The 20423-nt window shown below is 41.2% G+C and overlaps 2 protein-coding genes across 4 annotated transcripts in view; both read right to left on the bottom strand.

Moving 5' to 3' along the window:
• LOC121540336 (TLE family member 5) overlaps positions 1-1550 on the bottom strand; it is a 48616-nt gene extending 47066 nt beyond the window's left edge. For both annotated transcript variants that reach the window (XM_041849132.2, XM_041849133.2), the window contains exon 1: positions 531-1550. In XM_041849132.2, the coding sequence (XP_041705066.1) occupies positions 531-557 (27 nt within the window). In that variant the 5' untranslated portion in view covers positions 558-1550. The remainder of the gene's footprint in view (positions 1-530) is intronic.
• Positions 1551-1850: 300 nt separating this feature from the next.
• Positions 1851-20423, bottom strand: part of LOC121540335 (guanine nucleotide-binding protein subunit alpha-11) — a 54722-nt gene continuing 36149 nt past the window's right edge. The window contains exons 2-8 of one of the 2 annotated variants that reach the window (XM_041849131.2): positions 15912-16096; positions 14938-15092; positions 13338-13466; positions 12676-12804; positions 10001-10130; positions 7806-7959; positions 1851-7338 (exon numbers count right to left, since the gene is read on the bottom strand). In XM_041849131.2, the coding sequence (XP_041705065.1) occupies positions 7148-7338; positions 7806-7959; positions 10001-10130; positions 12676-12804; positions 13338-13466; positions 14938-15092; positions 15912-16096 (1073 nt within the window). In that variant the 3' untranslated portion in view covers positions 1851-7147. The remainder of the gene's footprint in view (positions 7339-7805; positions 7960-10000; positions 10131-12675; positions 12805-13337; positions 13467-14937; positions 15093-15911; positions 16097-20423) is intronic. The other variant, XM_041849130.2, reaches the window with a different exon arrangement.

Here is a 20423-nt window from a genome sequence, read left to right as displayed (position 1 = left end):
TACAGTAAAATAGCCATCCGTTCTAGATTACCCATCTGGCTTGCAATCCAAATTCATTAACAATGCAAATCATGCTGATTCTGTATTTAACAGAACAAATCGTGTAATTGTTTCACCGACAGTTGGATGCAAACACCTGGAAATGAGCATGTTTCTTTTCCACTTTAATTAATAACCTGTGAAATCAGTCAACAAAAGGCATCCAAATGTATGATCACAACAAGTAGCTAGGCAATATAAGGACCACTGGTGGTTAGGCATAAGTAGGCCCTAACTTACATCTGGTTTGGTAATCAAATTGCCCCAGGGGGTCTGTTTAATTCAGAGTTGAAACAAAATGTGACGATATTTTTTCTTGGTGGAAGTGACATGCTGAAAGCATAAAAACCTTTGATGCAATACAAATAAACGACGTCTGCTCATTGTATAGCTAGATACAATCTAACTGGCACACAAACAAGTTTAGTACAGAAAATAATCCCCAAAAAACATGCTAGTGATTCTCCGAATATTACATAAAATCCACTTACTGAATGTCTGGATTGTGGAAACATCATGTCAATTCCTTGTTTATTGTTTTCCTTCCCAAATACGATGAATGATGAGGATTTAAAATGCAGCCACAAAAATATTGGCTTGTTGTTCCTCTCTTTGTCCGTATTTTCAAGCTCGAAACTAGCCAATAATCGCACGAGTTGACCAGATCACCTAGCGAACGTTAGTTCTTCTCCCCAAAATTGGTGATGCAGCTGGCGTTAGCTAGTTAGCTAGTCAATAGCTCTTGTTTGTCCAGGTGTATATCATTCGACAGAGGTAGCCTAGTAGCTACCAACTGGAATCTCGTTTTCTTTGGTGATGAAATACAAACCTCAACCATTTGAATGGTCCTTTCTTTATTCTTCAAAGGCTGTGGCTCAAAATGATTAATCGTTGTTGCTAGTTTTTAGTTTATAGGTATCTAGCACGCTAGCTAGCTAAATATAATATGCATATAACTACAAATGTTATGGATAACGCTAGGTCTTTTCGTGGTTTCTTTTGTTCGATCTTCTTTCACCGTGTGTTTTCGCAAACGCAACAAAACCAGCTAAAGCTATATGTCCGCTAACACACAAAGCTTCAGAGGAAAAAACTGCTTGATTCGCAAAATTAACAAAATGGACCTCCGTATTCGCTTAAATTGAATTCCTCCCGTGCCTTCACAAAAAAACAAAATTGAACAACTAGTGCTAGTAAACAAACAGTTGGCGCAATACAACTATTTAAGCTTAAATCATTACATTAACGAAACTTTAAAATTATACACTCGCTCAGCGTCTGTCAAATCTGTCCCTAGCCGAAATCCGAATTTATGGCAGTTGTGGAGGGTGAAGTCGACATTCCATTCCTGGGGCAAATTGCGACGTTACAAAACGCCCCACAAAGATATCTACCGCACAGAACAAATCATATTCTATGCCAATTGGAATAGAACGCAGTGGGTGTTCAAGAATATATATTTCTATCTGAAACGTTCTACATTGCACTTCTAAACATGCCCCAAACGTCATCCCAGAAATTGAATGGCTGAAGAACTGGCGCCCCTCGTGGAAGGGAACTTGTAGTGAACACCAAAATTCCACCTTAGAAGAGTACAGTAGCTGCATTTAATTTCTGTTTTCTATTGTTTCCCACTGTGCCGTGGTATCAACAACAACTGTCAATCACATAAGAAAAATTCTCAAATTTGTTTTCTGGAGGCTTTTTTGTTCAAATCATAAAGCCTCATACTAAAGGTGCAGCATAGGCTAGATTTCAAAAGCTAATTGTTCATACATGTGTTCATAATATAGAGACAAATAACACCAGCACAGAGTATAGGAACACATTTTATTCCAATTTAAAACAGATACTTTTTCTTTAAAGGAGAAGGCTATGAAAATCATTTTCATGTTTGAATGAGGTTCAGGCAACAGTGGTTGAAATGAAACATACAAAAGAGAAATATGGCTAAAATACTGTAAATCAATACCCATTAGGTCCCTTTTCTGGAGGGCTTTGCATTAATACAGTTTCACCCGCCCCACACACACACACCACCCAAACCAACACATGCAGTTAAAATGTAATTTCTTTAAAAACAGCAGTTCATCATCATTAAATACAGAATCAAATTCACTTTTTTCGTTCATTTTCATTTATTTATTTATCTTAATCACATACTTAGTGTTCATTTGTTTTAAAAAGTGGACCATGAAATACATAGGTCCTTTATGATTTTTCACAACATTGGCACTTGTTAAGAGTCTGGCTCTACAAAGAAAGGGGATTGGCACACTCATTATTGTACATAATTTACATTTGGTATACTTAAGAAAAAAATACATTACTTTCAATTTATACACCACTACACAAAGTTTATTTAACCTGTTATTTAAAAATCTATCATTAAGTGGTCCTAAATACAAGAGTTCAGGTAATGCATCAGCCTTACAAAAGAAACAAAAAAGATGCAAAGATAGCTTTTAGCATTTCTATGCATCCATCACATCAGTATGAATCTCAAGCAAAAGCATTAACCATCAAAAGTGTACACACATCTCATAGTACCAACAAAACGTGCTTGAATGAACATGTAATTTGCATGAATGCAGTAAGTCCCATTGCTGTAGCGCAGGTTCAGTGCATTGACCCGGGAGAAAGAAAGGATTATAGATCAAGTAAGAGGAGACAACAGCTGATATTCTAAAAAACACCATATTTCATTCACCGATGAATCCAACTGCTATAGTATATTGCCCCTTCGGTACCTTCACTTGGCAAAGCATTACAATAAATATAGCTGAAGTTTAACAGGCTTATTTCAAAATGAACTGTATGGAAGAGTGGTGGCAACTGTTTGTATATACTGTAATGCTATTCAGTTTATGGCATGGACTTGCCTCTAGTAGTGTATCCCTTCCACAATCCCCACTGTGCTGGTTTTAGTGATGACAGTACTTCTTACGTGTTCTCTTACTAGTTATTGTGATGTTCAATTAGTGTGCTATACAGGGTACACATAACTACATACACACTGTCCATAGTCCACGTGGAGAAAACCAATGTCCTTGTTGTAAACCGACACTGACTGTATACCCAGAAAACCCATGGTAGCATTCTCATATATCTGCCAACAGCAGGGAGGGAGGCCTGCGCCAGACAGTTGTACAGTGTTTTTTGGAGCTAAGCAACATCATACACCTCAAAACCACCGGACCACAAGCTGATGCAGATACCTACAGTAAACAGAGCAAAATGTGTACAATGTAACATAATTAATGCACAACCACCGGGGGGTTACAAGCATGAAGCGAGTCCAGCATGAGTGTCGTGTGTAGAACTAAACCCTACTCTACCTAAGCAAGTAAACCACAGGTCAAAGGGGATGGAGTGTGCTTCTTCAGGTAACAGAGCAGCAGAGCAGCAGTAACCACTCTAAAACAATTCCAAAAACAAGCCGCCTTGTTGGTGGAGATCTGAAGTACCACTGGCAACATCATCTCAGTCTAGCCTGCCCTGGCAAGAGACCTTCGTACTCCTGAGAGAACTGACAACTTTCCCACAAGCTCAACAAGTTCAACCAAAACCATCCGTTCTGGCATATGCAATCACGACAAAAAGTCTGTTCAAATTTCTAATTTAGTTGAAAGCTTCATCTGCAATTGCACAGGAAGCATTCATATTTCTGCTTCATATGTACAGTTCACAAAGATTGTGCTACATAAAGTATTGGGTGTGGGAGCATTAATTAACAAAAGGCCTTCAAATGCAAGTTGTGCAACACCAAACATGGAATCCCTGACAACTCGCAAACTGCCTTCATGATAAGGCCACATCCACCGTGGCTAGGCCAAATGACAAGGCATTACAAAATGTCCAACGTGTCAACATTTTTTAAACGCTGTGGCACTTAGTTTTATTAAGTCCCCAAAAATGTAATACTTTCCACCTTCAGTGAATGCAACATTTATAGATATTTCCATGAATTGCACAAACCATTCAACAACTCTGGTGTTTATGAGACAATGTAGAGGAAAGGTAAAAGTTGGACCTTTCAGCCAGGCTAGTATACAGTGGACATTAGTAAAGGGGACTGAAGAGTATACCCAAGCCAACATTATGGGCAAAACATTCTTAGGTTGCAATTCAATGTACTTGTAAACACACAGCAAGATCTTAAACAGAGCACAGACTTTGCAGGATAAGTGCTTGCCATGTACAGTAGAATGTGTAAAATACTTGGGCACCCTGCATCCAATTTGGCCATTATTTTTGGCACCAAAAATACAAGATATTAAAAACAAGTCTGTCATCATGATATATCTCTAAAGTGTTTGTTAAGTTTAACCTAACTACTCTAACCCTACGCTCTTTGGAGTGCAAATAGCACTGTGGCAATCAAATGTCTTCCAGTCATGGTCTTTCTTAGTATACAAATGTCAAGCACAGAAACATGACTAGTAGTGCACATAAAACACAAACCATCCACAACGGACTAAAGCCAAGCTGAAGACATGAATGGCAGGTGGGAATGGAAGAGCACACTAAAGATTGGCTGAGGCAGGCAGCTATGCGATCCCCTTGTGGTTTTACTAGGCTCTGCTCGGGCCCAAACGGGCTGGTCAAAGTTTACAGGCAAATAGCCAGCAGAATTAATCCTCCAATGATAACCAACTGGCATCCCTGGACAGTTTGCACTCAACCTGTGGCAATGGCTTTCCACCTGGCGTTAACACATCCCAACACTGGCTCCCTGATTCATAACACCCACTTTAAATTGCACCTATTGCTCTATATCACCCATAGAGTCCTTTAATTCTGTCAACTTTGCTAGTAGTAGCCCTTGTAATGAAAAGTTATGAAAACTCACCTGAATTACGTTGCGAAGACAAAATAGCAATCTATCGACATAGTTAGCTATATAATCTTAAGAACTATCAAGCAAGAGACAAGATATGGGATTAAAAACCAGTACCAAACTAAAATCTTAAATTACAAAAATGCAAGCATAGACCAGTTAAAAATTCAACCACTGATAAGTTTCTTTTTTTTCTTTTTGCATAATGCGCCAACCCTAAATGGAAATGTTCTTCCCATTCTCAAGCATTTCAATATTGAAACAGAACATAATTGCAACAACCAAGTATGAAGTCTCTAAAGAAAGGTAGATCACTTGCCGATACGTTTTTTTTTTTTACAGCAGTATGGACCCTGTCTCTCCCAGTCTCCCATCTGATGGAGACACTTCTGGATGGAAGCAGGGAGAAAGAGTCAGACTAATAACAACATCTAGAGCTCTGGTCCATAAATTAGACAAATAAAAAAAAGACTATTCACTCTTATTAATCACTACCATTTCTCAAAATATTGGCCAAATAGGGAAAAAATATCCAATACCTTTAACAAAGAAAAGCTGTACTGACATTGAGTGTGGAGGACCAACTTGTGACTTAAGTTAGCTGACAGCACTAAACATTTCTTTATTACAACAAACTATTGCTCCTTACTACTCCTTTATGTAATCCACACAAGTACAGCAAGTTGTTTACCCTCATCGGAAAATAACCAAAATGTAAAAAAATAAACAGAATCACAGTATCAAACAATTGTAATTAATTAGGCAATTGTCCAAAATAAACTGTATAGTATGGCAAATATAAATTTGTTTTGCCTAAATTAGTGTACCAAACTTTTCAACGCAACTATGAGAAGACACACATGTAAATATACACATTTAGTTTCAGTCATCTCCATCACCAACAAGTTGGTTTTGTTCATTGTATCTGAACAGTTTGGGGGATGCAACTGATACTGGCAACTTGATTGTATCTATAGCAAACAAAACATAATACATTTGGCAAATGGTACAGCATTTTAATGAGTACAAATCATGATAAATTAAATATAAGTAGTGCTGCAGTTTATTCATATTGTCGTTTTAGTTTCATATTTAGAATGTTACAAGATGCTGCCAATTCAACAAGTGGTTCTGTGAAAAATGTAAATTATGTTTTGTCTAAAGGACGGAAGGGGGGGGGGGGTATGGAGGAAACTTTAACAGTCTCCAATCATGTAGGTTACATCCTTTTTTGGATAATTGTGATTTTCCTCTCTTGGAAATGAGAAACCCTGCGGTCTTGTTCATATTTAATTAACATCTTCATCGGGAAAGCGGTATTAGCAACAGTAATAGTCAATAAACTCATCTAAAATATTTATTAATATACACAGATCAATTTACTTCATCTCTCCCACCCTTGCTCTGTCTATGTGTGAGCATCCACTTGATTGTAACACACACACACTTTTTACATTCAACAGTGCAAGGTGACTTCAAGCCTAGGGTGAGGTTTGGAAAAAACACACACCTCAAAGACCATGTAGAGTAGAGCTTCCCCCCACACCTCAGCACCACCCTCACCTGCTCCAATGATATTCTATGCAGTTACCCACAACCCCCTGCAGACTAGTGGGTGCCCAGCCCCCACCCCTATCCTGCAGACAGACCCTGCAGAGGGTGAAGGGGGGACACTGACTTTTTCCTGTTTTCCTACACCTCAGCTCATCTCTCCTTCCTTTAAAATCACACTAGCACCCAAGCCACCAAATCAAACAGACCTCTCTACATACCCACCCCCTCCCTCCCCCTGCTCCTTTAACAGGGGTGACCCAGAGACACAAGCCACACCAGGCTGTAAACCACCAAGGCGAGTCAGAGCAGCCTCCGAGCAGATGTGTGTGTGTGTGTGCGCGACATAAGGAGGGACGCAGGCTACAGTGGGCAGGGAAGAGAGGAGTGGGGGGGAATGACTGGAGCTGGAAAAACACACCCAATTAAACCATAGACAAGGAGCAGGAGGATGTTGGGGCCAGGGGTGGCTAGAGACTGGGATCTATTACGCATGTGTGATCGAGTGTGTGTGTGTGTGTGTGTGTGTGTGTGTGTACATGCATGTTGGTGAATGTGTCTGCGTGTCTTAGTGCAGGTGTGTGTGTGTGTGTGTAGATGTGTGTGTTAGTGTGTGTGTGTATGTGTGTACTGTTTAATTTGTTGGTGTGTGTGTATAGATGTGTACTCTGTGCTGTGCGCGGGCTGCCGGTTTCTCTCAATTTCTCTCGCTCTCGCTCACACCAGGTTGTACTCTTTGAGGTTGAGCTGCAGGATGGTGTCTTTGACGGCAGCGAACACAAAGCGGATGTTCTCTGTGTCCGTGGCACAGGTGAAGTGGGAGTAGATGATCTTGTCGCTGTCGGGGTTCAGGTCCACAAACATCTTTAGGATAAACTCCCGGCCCGCCTGAGCGTCTCTCTGGGGACCTGGGGGTACACACACACACACACACACACATTATCCCAAAGCTACAGGCAACGGTACACATCACTGTGTACCTGTGAACTGGCGAACACACACATGACATTTCAAATTGAAAGGAAGACACGTTACATGATCTCAAAAGGTAAGTGATTTAAATCCTGACTATTTATCGAATGTAGAGCATGTTCTACCTATTTGGCTAATGGATTATGTGAATTTGTATTGCATTTTAGTTCATTGTCTAGCCACATGGTGTCACTAAATACTAACAAAAATACATTCAGGTCTGTTCATGCCGCCTATAGAGTTTGAAATCTTTGAAATGAATAATGTTACAATAATTTAAAAAAATACTATCATATGCATTCTATTTGATAATTTGCCTCAGTAACTGCCATGGTACTGGACATGGCCACATTGGCCAGTGTAGAGAGGTGGTAGTGTAGGATGAAGGTAAAGAGTAGTTTACCATCAAACTCAGGGAAGTAGTCGACCAGGTGGGAGTACGTGATCTTCTCCTCCAAGAGGTCCTTCTTGTTGAGGAACAGGATGACGGAGGAGTTCTGGAACCAGGGATATGTGATGATGGTCCGGAACAGAGCCTTGCTCTCCTCCATCCGATTCTGACAGACAGACAGACAGAGACAGAGACAGAGACAGAGACAGAGAGAGAGAGAGAGAGAGACAGAGAGAGAGAGAGAGAGAGAGAGAGATGGTCAGAACATGCTTAACCCTCAAGCACTCTGCACACTTTACACGGTTTACGTAAACAGAGCACAACACAGTACGTGAATGTTGTGCAGCTCCTTGTAGTATGTAGGCCAACGCCACTTTCGACAGAATTTTGTTCCACTCAAATTTTGTAACGGGACGGAGAATTCCTTGTGTTGCAGTGTTGTCTAAGCAATGAAGCTGTATTTTACCACCAAACTCGTTTGGTTCCTTAATTTTATCTATATAGGCTATGCACAAAGTAGCCTATTTTGCATAGATAACCAACGATAATCTCAGCGACTGTTCAAACAATAAACCAAATAACTTTGTAGCCTTAGAGTCCCACCAAAAGGTATTTTGTTTAGAAGTAATATCTACGTGATTCCAGGCTATTTTGAAACGGTAAAAACAGCTGCTAGCAATGTGCTTTTTCTCCGTGAGCAAACATGATGACATTCTATTTTTGCTGATATGGGAGCGAATACATTCAAGCAGTATATCAAACTGGGATAATTTTGTAGGTTGCACTGGCAAGTATAAGAATATTTGCCAGGGCATATTATTTCATTATAAATCTGATTATTTCACATGGGGGAGATGTGAGAAGCTAAAATGCTAGCTTGCAGTTCTTAGTAAGCTGCTAGCAGAGTAGACTACAGCCAAATGGCAGGCACAAAACGAGGTAATGTAAAACAAACCTAAACTTTTATTACATGTAGCTATTATTCAAATATGCAACTGGTTATCTCGCTTTGAAATTAGCCAACAGTGGTGATGTTTTCAGCATGATTCTTATTTGATTGTTTGGTTTGAATGAAAAACAAACATATGTTTTCATATTCTATGTCATGCAAAAACATTTGAAAATATGCTAATTAATGTTAACATTTTGTTCTGTCCAATTCTCTAAAATCAACCAATTTATTGCTTTCAATTTCATCTATTGGGCCAAAAACATTTGACACCAAATGTTATTTTTTCTATGAAGAAACAACCTCTTCTCTGACAGAGCAAAATTATTTAAGCCTGGCCTAAAATGTTTTTCATTGTGAAAATGTGCAACACAACTGCCCAGTACAACACTATTTCAGTATCCAGAACCTGTATATGGATGAATTTTTTTTGTCATTTATGAGCTCATATTAATCAGAGATGGTGCTTGATTTAATGGCAGTTCTAAAAAAAATAGTGCATCTTTCACCACATTCATGTGTATCTAGCCTGAAAAAAAATACAATTCTGGTTAGAAAACATATGGCCAATTGCCACTGCATACCACTTAATTCAGTGTAATTTTAAATGCCTAACTGCACTTGATAAAAACATAATGATATTGTCTAGTGAAAATCATACAGCTTTCAAAATCTCATTGTACCCTAAAGACCAATTTACAAAGACTCCCATGGCATTTATAGGAAATAAAGGTGGGGTAGTGATGTGAGATGTATTACTCCCATCCCCCAAATAAATTCACAAAATGTTTGGGACCATTACATAATCCCATTCTCCATGCAGAGGAACCCATCCTGTCTGTGTGTAAGGAGGGCCTGCTCTGCTGCTCCTGTGACATTATGTTTACTGTCAGATCAGGTAGATCCAGTAGCGAGAGCAGAGCAGGAGGATGTGGATGTCTCTACCCTCCCAAATACTCTGCTCCGCCTGGCAACGTGGTCCACTGCTGTATGAAACGCTCTCTGTCATATGACCCATCAGACAGTTTGTTGTTCCAAACCAGCTCCCTCCGATGACTAAACAGCCTGATCATATTATCCTCATTTCATCTGGCGCTACAGTCAAAGGGACACCAGCAAAATGGAAAACAAAACAAAATGCAGACTCAAACAAGCAGGATATGAGGTCATAATCAATATCAAGAAGCCACTACCTACCGAATGATTGTAAATAAGAGACTAATGATAGTATGCCTGGTGTGTGTGTGTTCAATCTCACCTCGTTGTCAGACTCCACCAGGACCTGGTCGTACTCGCTGAGGGCCACCAAGAACATGATGGACGTGACGTTCTCAAAGCAGTGGATCCACTTCCTCCTCTCTGACCTCTGACCCCCTACATCCACCATCCTGATTGGACAGGACCAGGATGGAGAGATGAAGGGAGGAGAGAAGTTTTCAAAATTAGGCTCAATTCACACATTGAAGCCAAGTTGAAAGGGTTTTTATTGTGGTAACTAGGGTATCCAATTAAATAATTTGGTAAAAATAAACGACATTCGAGGTTAGTCCCGTTATCACCTTTTAGGATTCATAATGCCCAACATCTAGCAATGAGGATGGCTAACTGTCATACAAAGCAAAAATAAAATGGATATCAGGGAATTAAAAGGAGTGTTACATTGGGAAATAACTGCATTTTAGGTACAATCGAGAACAGCACTTATAATGCAATAAGATGTATATACCCTTCTGGTCTGCTTTAAAAATGTCAGTGCAAAGAAGCATTCAAACACACTTGATTGTGTTTACTATCATACACAACTATTAGGAAAACATGATCATGTGGACATCATGTTCCTTTCTGGTCAGGATTGTCAGTTAGACAGTTATATGTTAACGTATGAAAATTAAACATTGCATACTGTACATGTGACATGCATTATCCTCTCAATAACTCAAATTAATAACAATTAAGTTTGATAACTTCTTATGCACTAATGCAACATACAGTACAGTAAATCAAAGAAGGTGCAAGGAGAGGTTAAACGACCCAAGTTGAACCAAAAAGAAATGAAGAGAAAAGGTGTGCACTGTGCAGAGCCATGTCCCTCTCCCAGCCCATTCCCAGCTAAGTGGATGCAGTTGTGCCAGAGAGGCCAGACCGGCAAGGTATTAGCCCGCTTGGAAACAGCACCTAAGTCAGCCAGTGACTTCAGATTCAGAGCACAAGCCCAGCAGCAGTGTAGGGAGGTAGGCCAGTGGCAAAAAGGAGAGCGGAAAGGGGGGATTAGAGGGGGAGAGGGGGAGGACACGGAGGGGGAAGGAAAGAATACAGGGAGAGGTGAAGCGTGGGAGAGCAGAGGGCACCTCCATTACAGATCAAGCAGAGGTACCGAGTGGAGGCAAGGATTTGGGAATACCGCTACAGTTGTTTTCCAAACATTATTTACATGGATTTCATTGAATTTTGCATCCATAGATGGATAATGGCTAATCTGATCCATCAACTCAGAAATCCTCCTATTTTCCAGCAATGGCTTTGTTGATGGGAGAGATCTATTAGTCTATATCCATGTTATCAGAGGAGGATCAGGGTTTCTTTCCTAGCCTAGTGAGAAGCAGCTACCTCTGTCCGTCCCTGGCTGGCGCTGCCGCAAAGTGAGAAGGGGGGGCGTTGATAAATGGGGTCCTCTAGGACGCCTGCCTAAAATAAAAGCTCCTTCGCATCAGCCGACCTCCTTTCCTGTAGTATGGATGGGTGACCTACTTAGCAGGATAGGCTCTCCTATGGAGGATGAGCCCAGAGAAATCACGACATTCTCAACGACTTCAAAAGGCAATTAAGAGGGAAGCGCCGCGGCCGAACGCAGCAGACATGCATGTTTACTTTGTCCTCGTGAAAGCCTGCCTTCTGCAGCTCCTGTGAGTACAACCCGGGCTGGGCTGCACCAGACCCCATCACTCTAACACACATGGGGTTGGAGTGGAGAGGGGGGGGGGGGTTCCTTGCATCACAAGTCTCTCCCTATCTGACTAGCCAAATATTCTCATTGACATTTAATTGCGGATCGTCTGGGTTCGCTTTAATCCAGAGGAATATCTCTGTAATATATTATTATATAGGCTACATGTCCTTAAACACTGCTGTAGTGATTCACAGCCTATCCATCCAGTAGCAGTAGAGTGAAGCGATGGATGGATCCTCGAGTCCAACCTCATTGTGAGCCTGGGAGTTATTTCTAGCGCTGCCGCGCGTAGGAGGGGCTGACATTCGAGCTTCCTATCGATTTGCACTCTTTTGTAATCACTTTTTTTGCTGGTTTTCATCTCCATCTCCTCATTATTATCCTCTTGGAGGAGGAGGGGACCGTTCTACACCTTGGTGCCCAGTGATCAGTCTCTTCCGCCTGGCCACGTCCAGGAGGCCTCCCCCTCCCCTAAGCTCCGCTGGCCTGGCTCAGACGACACTAACAGGCAGCATGCCTGGTTACATCATAATGTCACCAGACTGGTTACAGTCCTGGAGTACACGGTTTCTCAACATCCCTGTTATGATGACTAAACCTTCAGATGACTAGCTGATATTTAGCTCATCATTCTACTCCATCCAGTATGTACCATGCAAAGCAAGGGGCTGAAGTGTTGTTTAGTGTACATCTTGAGGATTACATAGCAACAGTTAAGAAGACTTGATGGGCCTGAGACAATTATGATGGGAGGGTAAAAACTGGAGATCAAAGCAACAATGAGAAATAAAATGAAGCAGCAGGTGAATCAGTGATATTAATTGTTCATGTTGATCTTGTGAGGGAGAGAATGATCAATGTTCTCTGATGTGATCACACAACGCACAGTCAACATGAATATTGAAACAGTTATTTATTTAAGAGGGAATACTAAACACTGGGGTAGGAAGGGAAGGGAGTTAGTAAAAGTGTGAATGTCTTTCTACCTGAAAATGATGCTTTGCAAGTCGAAAGGGTATTCAATGATCCCTGTGGTGGGGATGCGAACCCTAAGCACATCTTGTTGGGTTGGTAGAAAGTTGGGTTCAGCAATACGATCCAGATCGCTTAGATAGCTAGAGACCGGGAGAGAGGCAGGAACGACAAAGAGAGACAGAGAGAGACAGAGACTGAAGCATGACAGCAGATACCCCCCTCCAAAGCAAGTGGACCAGTCAGTCCCAACCGGGAGAACCCATTCCTGAGAGCTCTGGGGGGTGACCCTTCACCTGCCACCTCTACCACCTACTAAACCCCACAATCATCTCCCAGAAAGTTAATACAGTCCCTGATGGCAGCTCTCAGAGACTCTGTTAAACCTAACATTTATTTTGCTTTTCCCATTACTTTCCCATAACACCTTAATTCCATTGGGTTCAAATTGAGGCAGTCCGCAAGTTCAATAAGATCTGGACTGAAGACCGTCTAATCTTTTTCAATTTTTGGTTATAGTTAGGAGTTGTGATTTGGCCTCAGACAGCCTCAGAGCTGCTGATAGTAAGGAGTCTCAGAGCACGCTACCAGGCCCAGGGCTGTGGGGCCAGCAGCAGTGGGGGGGCGATGGAGACAGTATAGTGGCGGAGGTAGAGGCAGCACTTCACACCAGTACCTGAAGATTACATTCTCCAGGTCAAAAGGGTACTCAATGATGCCAGTAGTGGGCACTCGAACCCGCAGCACATCCTGCTGAGTGGGCACGTACCCCGTGGTCGCTATTCGCTCTAAATCTTTAAGGTAACTGTGGAATGAAGGGGGACACATGACACGTGTATGCCTGATGCTGCACAATCACCTGCACAGACACAAAAACAGGTATACACACACACCTGCTCTCTTTCTCATGGAAACAGAAATACACACAGACAATCACATACATTGCCTTCAGAAAGTATTCACACCCCTTGACTTTTTCCAAATTTTGTTGTGTTACAGCCTGAATTTTGAAATTGATTAAATTAAGATTTGTTGTCACTGGCCCACACACACACACACACACACAATACCCTATAATGTCAAAGTGGAATTATGTTTTTCAAATTCTTTACAAATTAATTAAAAATGTAAAGCTGAAATGTCTTCAGTCAATAAGTATTCAGTCCCTTTCTTATGGCAAGCCTAACGTTCAGGAGTAGAAAGTTGCTTAACAAGTCACATAACAAGTTGCATGGACTCGCTGTGTGGGCAATAATCGCGTTAACATGATTTTTTAAATGACTACCTCATCTCTGTACCACACGCATACAATTATCTGTAAGGTCCCTCAGTTGAGCAGTAATTTCAAACAGAAATTCTGTGATAGGAGAATCTGAGAATTGATCAACATTGTAGTTACCCCACAATACTAACCTAAATGACAGCGTGAAAAGAAGGAAGCCTGTACAGAATAAAAATATTCCAAAACATGCATCCTGTTTGCAACAAGGCAGCAAAGTAATACTGCAACAAATGTGGCTACGCAATTCACTTTTTGTTCTGAATACAAAGTATTTAATCCATTTTGAATTCAGACTGACAAAATGTGGAATAGGTCATGGGTATGATTACTTTCTGAAGGCACTGTACATTAATATATTATAGCTGTATCCTGTTACTCCTCACAAACTAACGGTAGGCAGATTCCGTTTGTAACAATTACCACTAACCCTCTAGTTTGGGGGGGCTAAATCACAATAGCTCAAGTCTTTAGGGCCAAGTAACAACATCCTAAAATGGTGCTTGTGGAGATTTGGGTTCATTTTTACAGTCCTGATAACCTTATCAGTCATAAAAATACAGAGTAGCCTAATCACTACATTGATTCTGAGTCATATTACAACAAAGTGTTTGTCCCTGGGAAGCTATAAGCATTAGTCATGGTGACAAAGTGCTTACTCTGCATTTTAGGGCTGAACAAATCCAGACCTATAATTCTACATAACAAACATGAAATTCAGGTCTCCGTAGGTTAGTTCAAATAGAACTAAGGTGGAGCAGGATGAGAAACGTTGCCGTCTGTTCATTCTCTTTCCATCGCTCCAGCTTTCTCTTTCATAGTTTTTCCCTCTCTTTTTTTTGGTCTCTTACTTTAAATCTCTTTCACTTTCTCTCACGAGTCAGAGAGAGAGATGATATTCACTATTATGGTAACTCATTCTCTTCAATCTCATTCTAACGCCTCTCCATCTCTAACCAGTGCAGCAGTTGTGTGTGTATGCCAGAAATTGACTTACTATTTGGTGGAGTCCGAGAGCTGATATTCACGTCTGCGGTCGTAGGCCTCCTGGATGCCAGGGTCTGTCCACAGCATCTTTATTGCACTAATGTAGGGCTGTTCGAAGGAACACACCTTCTCCACGTCCACTTCTCGCACCAGCAGCGCGTTGGACTGGGGAGAGGAACAGGACACCAGATAAGGGAAACGGTTGGAAAAGAGTGAAAGGTTGGACAGCATCACTCACATTCACTGTAACAGTGACCCAGGATTTTTACACATTTCTGCATTCTGATTAAAGTTCAAATCAGAACATGTTAGGTAATTTGTACAGGTTTGTCATATACTGACACATTATTCTCGATAGATTTAGGCCTAAAGACAGACTACTGTCTTGCCATCGATACATCCAGGCCTCTCCTCAGCAGTGACTTCGTGTCCGTACCTGGACAGAGCAGATTGGAGTAGCTGTAGCAGTCCATTATGTTTTATGGCATGGTTTACAGCCACTTTTATGGTCCATTTGAATATGGTTTGCATTTGATGATGCAGACATATAAGCTGTAGCTGGACAATTCGATGCGGAGATTGCCAGCCAACAGTTGCCAGTGAGCTGTCCTATGAGTGGATTAGAATGCAGACAATGCCAGAAGGGAATAAGTCTGTAGCTGATTTTGGAGTATTCCCCACCTAGGCTATACTATGACTAGGCTATAGAAGTCCTGATGGGTGCGCCTCCGGTTCACCAGTCCTAATTCAAATACATCCATTTAATTTGCTCCGGATATCTGCATGTAATGCCAAGTTACATGCATACATCAGGAGTCAACGACCCATTCAAGAACTACGGTAATGGCCGCTAACCATTTGCTGCTCCCATTAGTGATTCCTAATGTAACCTCTAGATATATATAATGAAATATATTGACCAACATGGTCTTTGCCCAATGAGTGGACCCCAATCCCCATCCCCTCTCCCCAAGTCAGACTCACCTTGTTCTGTTCATACTTGTACTGGATCTTGAGGGTCTCGGAGGCCCGGATCATGGACTGCATGGAGGTGAAGATGTTCTGGTACACCAGCTTGGTGAAGCCTCTCTTGTCCTCGTCGGTGTAGCCCGTCCCATGGATGATGCGCATCTGTTTGATGAATGTGCTCTTGCCACTTTCGCCAGTGCCTGAGGAGACAGACAGGACAATGGACAGATTAGAGCAGGGGCTCCCAAATGGATTCAGTTTGAGAATGCAGTCCACTATCCAAGACACTGTGGTACTCTTTCATCCACAGATACATATATTTTTTCCCCTCACAGCGCAGATACAGGCTCCCTACGTTTAAGATGGAATCCGTAGCCATGAAACTGCCATGTCCATTTGCAATATTACAACAAGGAAGTTACTTGAAATAACTAAAACGTTTTTTTGCCCTCGGACATCATTGCACATGTGGTAGGACAGCAAGGTACGTATATTCTTTTGGCCAAGATGATGGATGCTCCTTTTCTCCTTTCATAAACTTAACCAATAAGAAATACTCCTAGGCAAGTGGCAGTTTCAACTAATATGGATTCCTGCTTTAAGGGGCAATTCCACGGCAGGATAGGCCGAAAATATTTTTTGGTATCTCCGATTTTTACAATTATTTTAGTTATATTTTTTTAGGGGGTAGATCAGCTTTAATATTGCAGATAGATTGTAGCTTCCATCAATGTAATAGTCTGCATCACTTCCAATTCCCCAAATATTTTTTTGCAATAAATAAATACACACATACTATATATATATATATATATATATACACATATACTTTTTTTAAATATATGTATCTCACAAAAGTGAGTATACCACCCCTCACATATTTGTAAATATTTGAGTATATCTTTTCATGTGACAACACTGAAGAAATGACACTTTGCTACAATGTAAAGTAGTGAGTGTACAGCTTGTATAGACAGTGTACATTTGCTGTCCCCTCAAAATAACTCACACTGTCATTAATGTCTAAACCGCTGGCAACAAAAGTGAGTACACCCCTAAGTGAAAATGTCCAAATTGGGCCCAATTAGCCATTTTCCCTCCCCGGTGTCATGTGACTCGTTAGTGTTACAAGGTCTCAGGTGTGAATGGGGAGCAGGTGTGTTAAATTTGATGTCATCGCTCTCACACTCCCTCATACTGGTCACTGGAAGTTCAACATGGCACCTCATGGCAAAGAACTCTCTGAGGATCTGAAAAAAAGAATTGTTGCTCTACATAAAGATGGCCTGGGCTATAAGAAGATTGCCAAGACCCTGAAACTGAGCTGCAGCACGGTGGCCAAGACCATACAGCGGTTTAACAGGTCAGGTTCCACTCAGAACAGGCCTCGCCATGCTCGACCAAAGAAGTTGAGTGCACGTGCTCAGCGTCATATCCAGAGGTTGTCTTTGGGAAATAGACGTATGAGTGCTGCCAGCATTGCTGCAGAGGTTGAAGGGGTGGGGGGTCAGCCTGTCAGTGCTCAGACCATACGCCGCACACTGCATCAAATTGGTCTGCATGGCTGTCGTCCCAGAAGGAAGCCTCTTCTAAAGATGATGCACAAGAAAGCCCGCAAACAGTTTGCTGAAGACAAGCAGACTAAGGACATGGATTACTGGAACCATGTCCTGTGGTCTGATGAGACCAAGATAAACTTATTTGGTTCAGATGGTGTCAAGCGTGTGTGGCGGCAACCAGATGAGGAGTACAAAGACAAGTGTGTCTTGCCTACATTCAAGCATGGTGGTGGGAGTGTCATGGTCTGGGGCTGCATGAGTGCTGCCGGCACTGGGTAGCTACAGTTCATTGAGGGAACCATGAATGCCAACATGTACTGTGACATACTGAAGCAGAGCATGATCCCCTCCCTTCGGAGACTGGGCCGCAGGGCAGTATTCCAACATGATAACGACCCCAAACACACCTCCAAGACGACCACTGCCTTGCTAAAGAAGCTGAGGGTAAAGGTGATTGACTGACCAAGCATGTATCCAGACCTAAACCCTATTGAGCATCTGTGGGGCATCCTCAAACGGAAGGTGGAGGAGTGCAAGGTCTCTAACATCCACCAGCTCCGTGATGTCGTCATGGAGGAGTGGAAGAGGACTCCAGTGGCAACCTGTGAAGCTCTGGTGAACTCCATGCCCAAGAGGGTTAAGGCAGTGCTGGAAAATGATGGTGGCCACACAAAATATTCACACTTTGGGCCCAATTTGGACATTTTCAATTAATTAGGGGTGTACTCACTTTTGTTGCCAGCGGTTTAGACATTAATGGCTGTGTGTTGTGTTATTTTGAGGGGAATTCAAATATACACTGTTATACAAGCTGTACACTCACTACTTTACATTGTAGCAAAGTGTCATTTCTTCAGTGTTGTCACATGAAAAGATATACTCAAATATTTACAAAAATGTGAGGGGTGTACTCACTTTTGTGAGATACTGTATATATATATATCTTCCTTTATTACTTTCTAACCCTACCACCCCTTCCCTAATTGGAATAAACTAGTGAACAACAACGCTTAGGCCTCTACTTCAAGCTTATACATACTATATACACATTTTATGGACAAGGTCTATTTTACAATTGTTCTATTTTGTTCGTTTTACTCCTGTCCTTCCTCTACCATCGATTACTGATGTCCATCCGGTTAGATTTCTATTTACCATATCTTTCAAACTGTGCTCTTTCACAAAAGTTATTAACCTATATACGTTTTACGGACACAGTACGTTTTACATTAGTTATCTTGTTGTTATTAGTCTCAACTTCAGCTCCATTCAACCCCTCCCATCTCTCTCTTAACACCATCCATATTGGATTTCTATTTGACATATATTTTTCAACTGTGCTGTGATGAATCACAAAAGTTCTGAACCTTTCTATTCTCATTGTTTCTACAGATTGTAAATTGAGAATAAACATTTTTGCTAAAAGTATTACTATATTATTGATCAATTGACTATGACTTTTCGGATCACCCAGTAGTGCCATCTGCAGGGTTAGCTCCAGGTAAATATTACAATTATTCAGCCATTCCTGGACCTGTGACCAAAAACAAGCTACATATGGACAGTACCAAACCAGATGATCTAATGATTCTGTCTATTCGCAGCAAAATCTGCAGAGCTGGGAAGGTTGTATCCCCCATATAAATAACATTCTATTGGTTGCAATAATTTTGTATAATAATCTAAATTGAACAATTCTAAGTTTTGAATCCAGCGTCGTTTTGCGTATCTCAGATTGTAGCAAAATTAGCAGAGATACCTGTAGAGTTTATTGTTCCAAACAATACAGTATGTCTTAAAATGAACAAAACCAAAAAGGCTACATTTGAGATCATATTTTTAATGTTGAATAAATTAATTAGATATATTTGTATTAAAATTGTAACCATATATAAACATTATAAAGAGTATGATGACAACAATATATTGTCTGTATCATGTACAGGTCACAGATCATAGGGTCTTTCAGGAGGCATGTATAGGTCTAAAAAGTGGCCACTTTCATAATTTCCCCAAGAAAATATGTGATACAAATGTAAAAAGCATGTCAAACATCCTTCATCCCAATTCTGAAGTTATGTGAGAATTGCCAAAACAATCTATTTTTCGGGCTAGCCGGTCTACATATTTCTGGATATATTGTATGAGTATATTTGTAATTGTTTTTACTATGTGCTGCAAAATGAATGGCCCCCTGGGGATAATAAAGACTTTACATAGACACACAGACGATTAGTGGGCATACTAACACAGGCACACACTCACAGGTGAAACTTCTGCCCTGGCAACCCAGCTTCCTTTGTACCAATAGACCTAAAGCTTAGCGTATAATGCTACAAGTGTAAAACACTACAGGTGCATAATGCTACAAGCGCACTATGTTACAAGTGTGCAGTGCTGCAAGTGGATGCAACCACCCCATGCAGAGGGGTAATTTGTGCAGGGAAACACTACCAGTAGCCTAACTCATGCATTGCCACAAGCTATCCATTATGACTCTTAATACCTGGCACCATGCAACATATTTTCCGATGAAGAAAGAAATAGGGACTCCCCTTGGTGCATACACATACTACTACTAGAACAGACCTGAGACTGACTGAATCAGGCATCAATCAGGCACCATCACCCTGCAAAAATTTCCCACGGGGGCCAGTATGAAAAAAATTAATAAATTTAAAAAATGTATGCACTCACTAACTGTAAGTCGCTCTGGATAAGAGCGTCTGCTAAATGACTAAAATGTTAAATGTAAATGTAATCATAGAATAGCAGAGCTCATCATGGAGAGTGAAGGAAGTTGTGCCAGACTGTCCCAGTGGAGGTCCCAAACATTTTGCATCTTTATATAGACATTTCTAACGGTTGTGTCCAACAACGGTAAGTTTGAGAATGTCGACTCTAAACCACATAAAATAGCAAGCGTAGAGCACTATACCGCCCCCCACCTCCCCACTTCCAAGTACCC

The sequence above is a fragment of the Coregonus clupeaformis genome, unplaced genomic scaffold, assembly GCF_020615455.1.
Source record: "Coregonus clupeaformis isolate EN_2021a unplaced genomic scaffold, ASM2061545v1 scaf0068, whole genome shotgun sequence".
Taxonomy (NCBI): Eukaryota; Metazoa; Chordata; class Actinopteri; order Salmoniformes; family Salmonidae; genus Coregonus; species Coregonus clupeaformis.
Note: the sequence above shows the minus strand (reverse complement) of the source record. Positions and strands in the feature narration are given on the sequence as shown.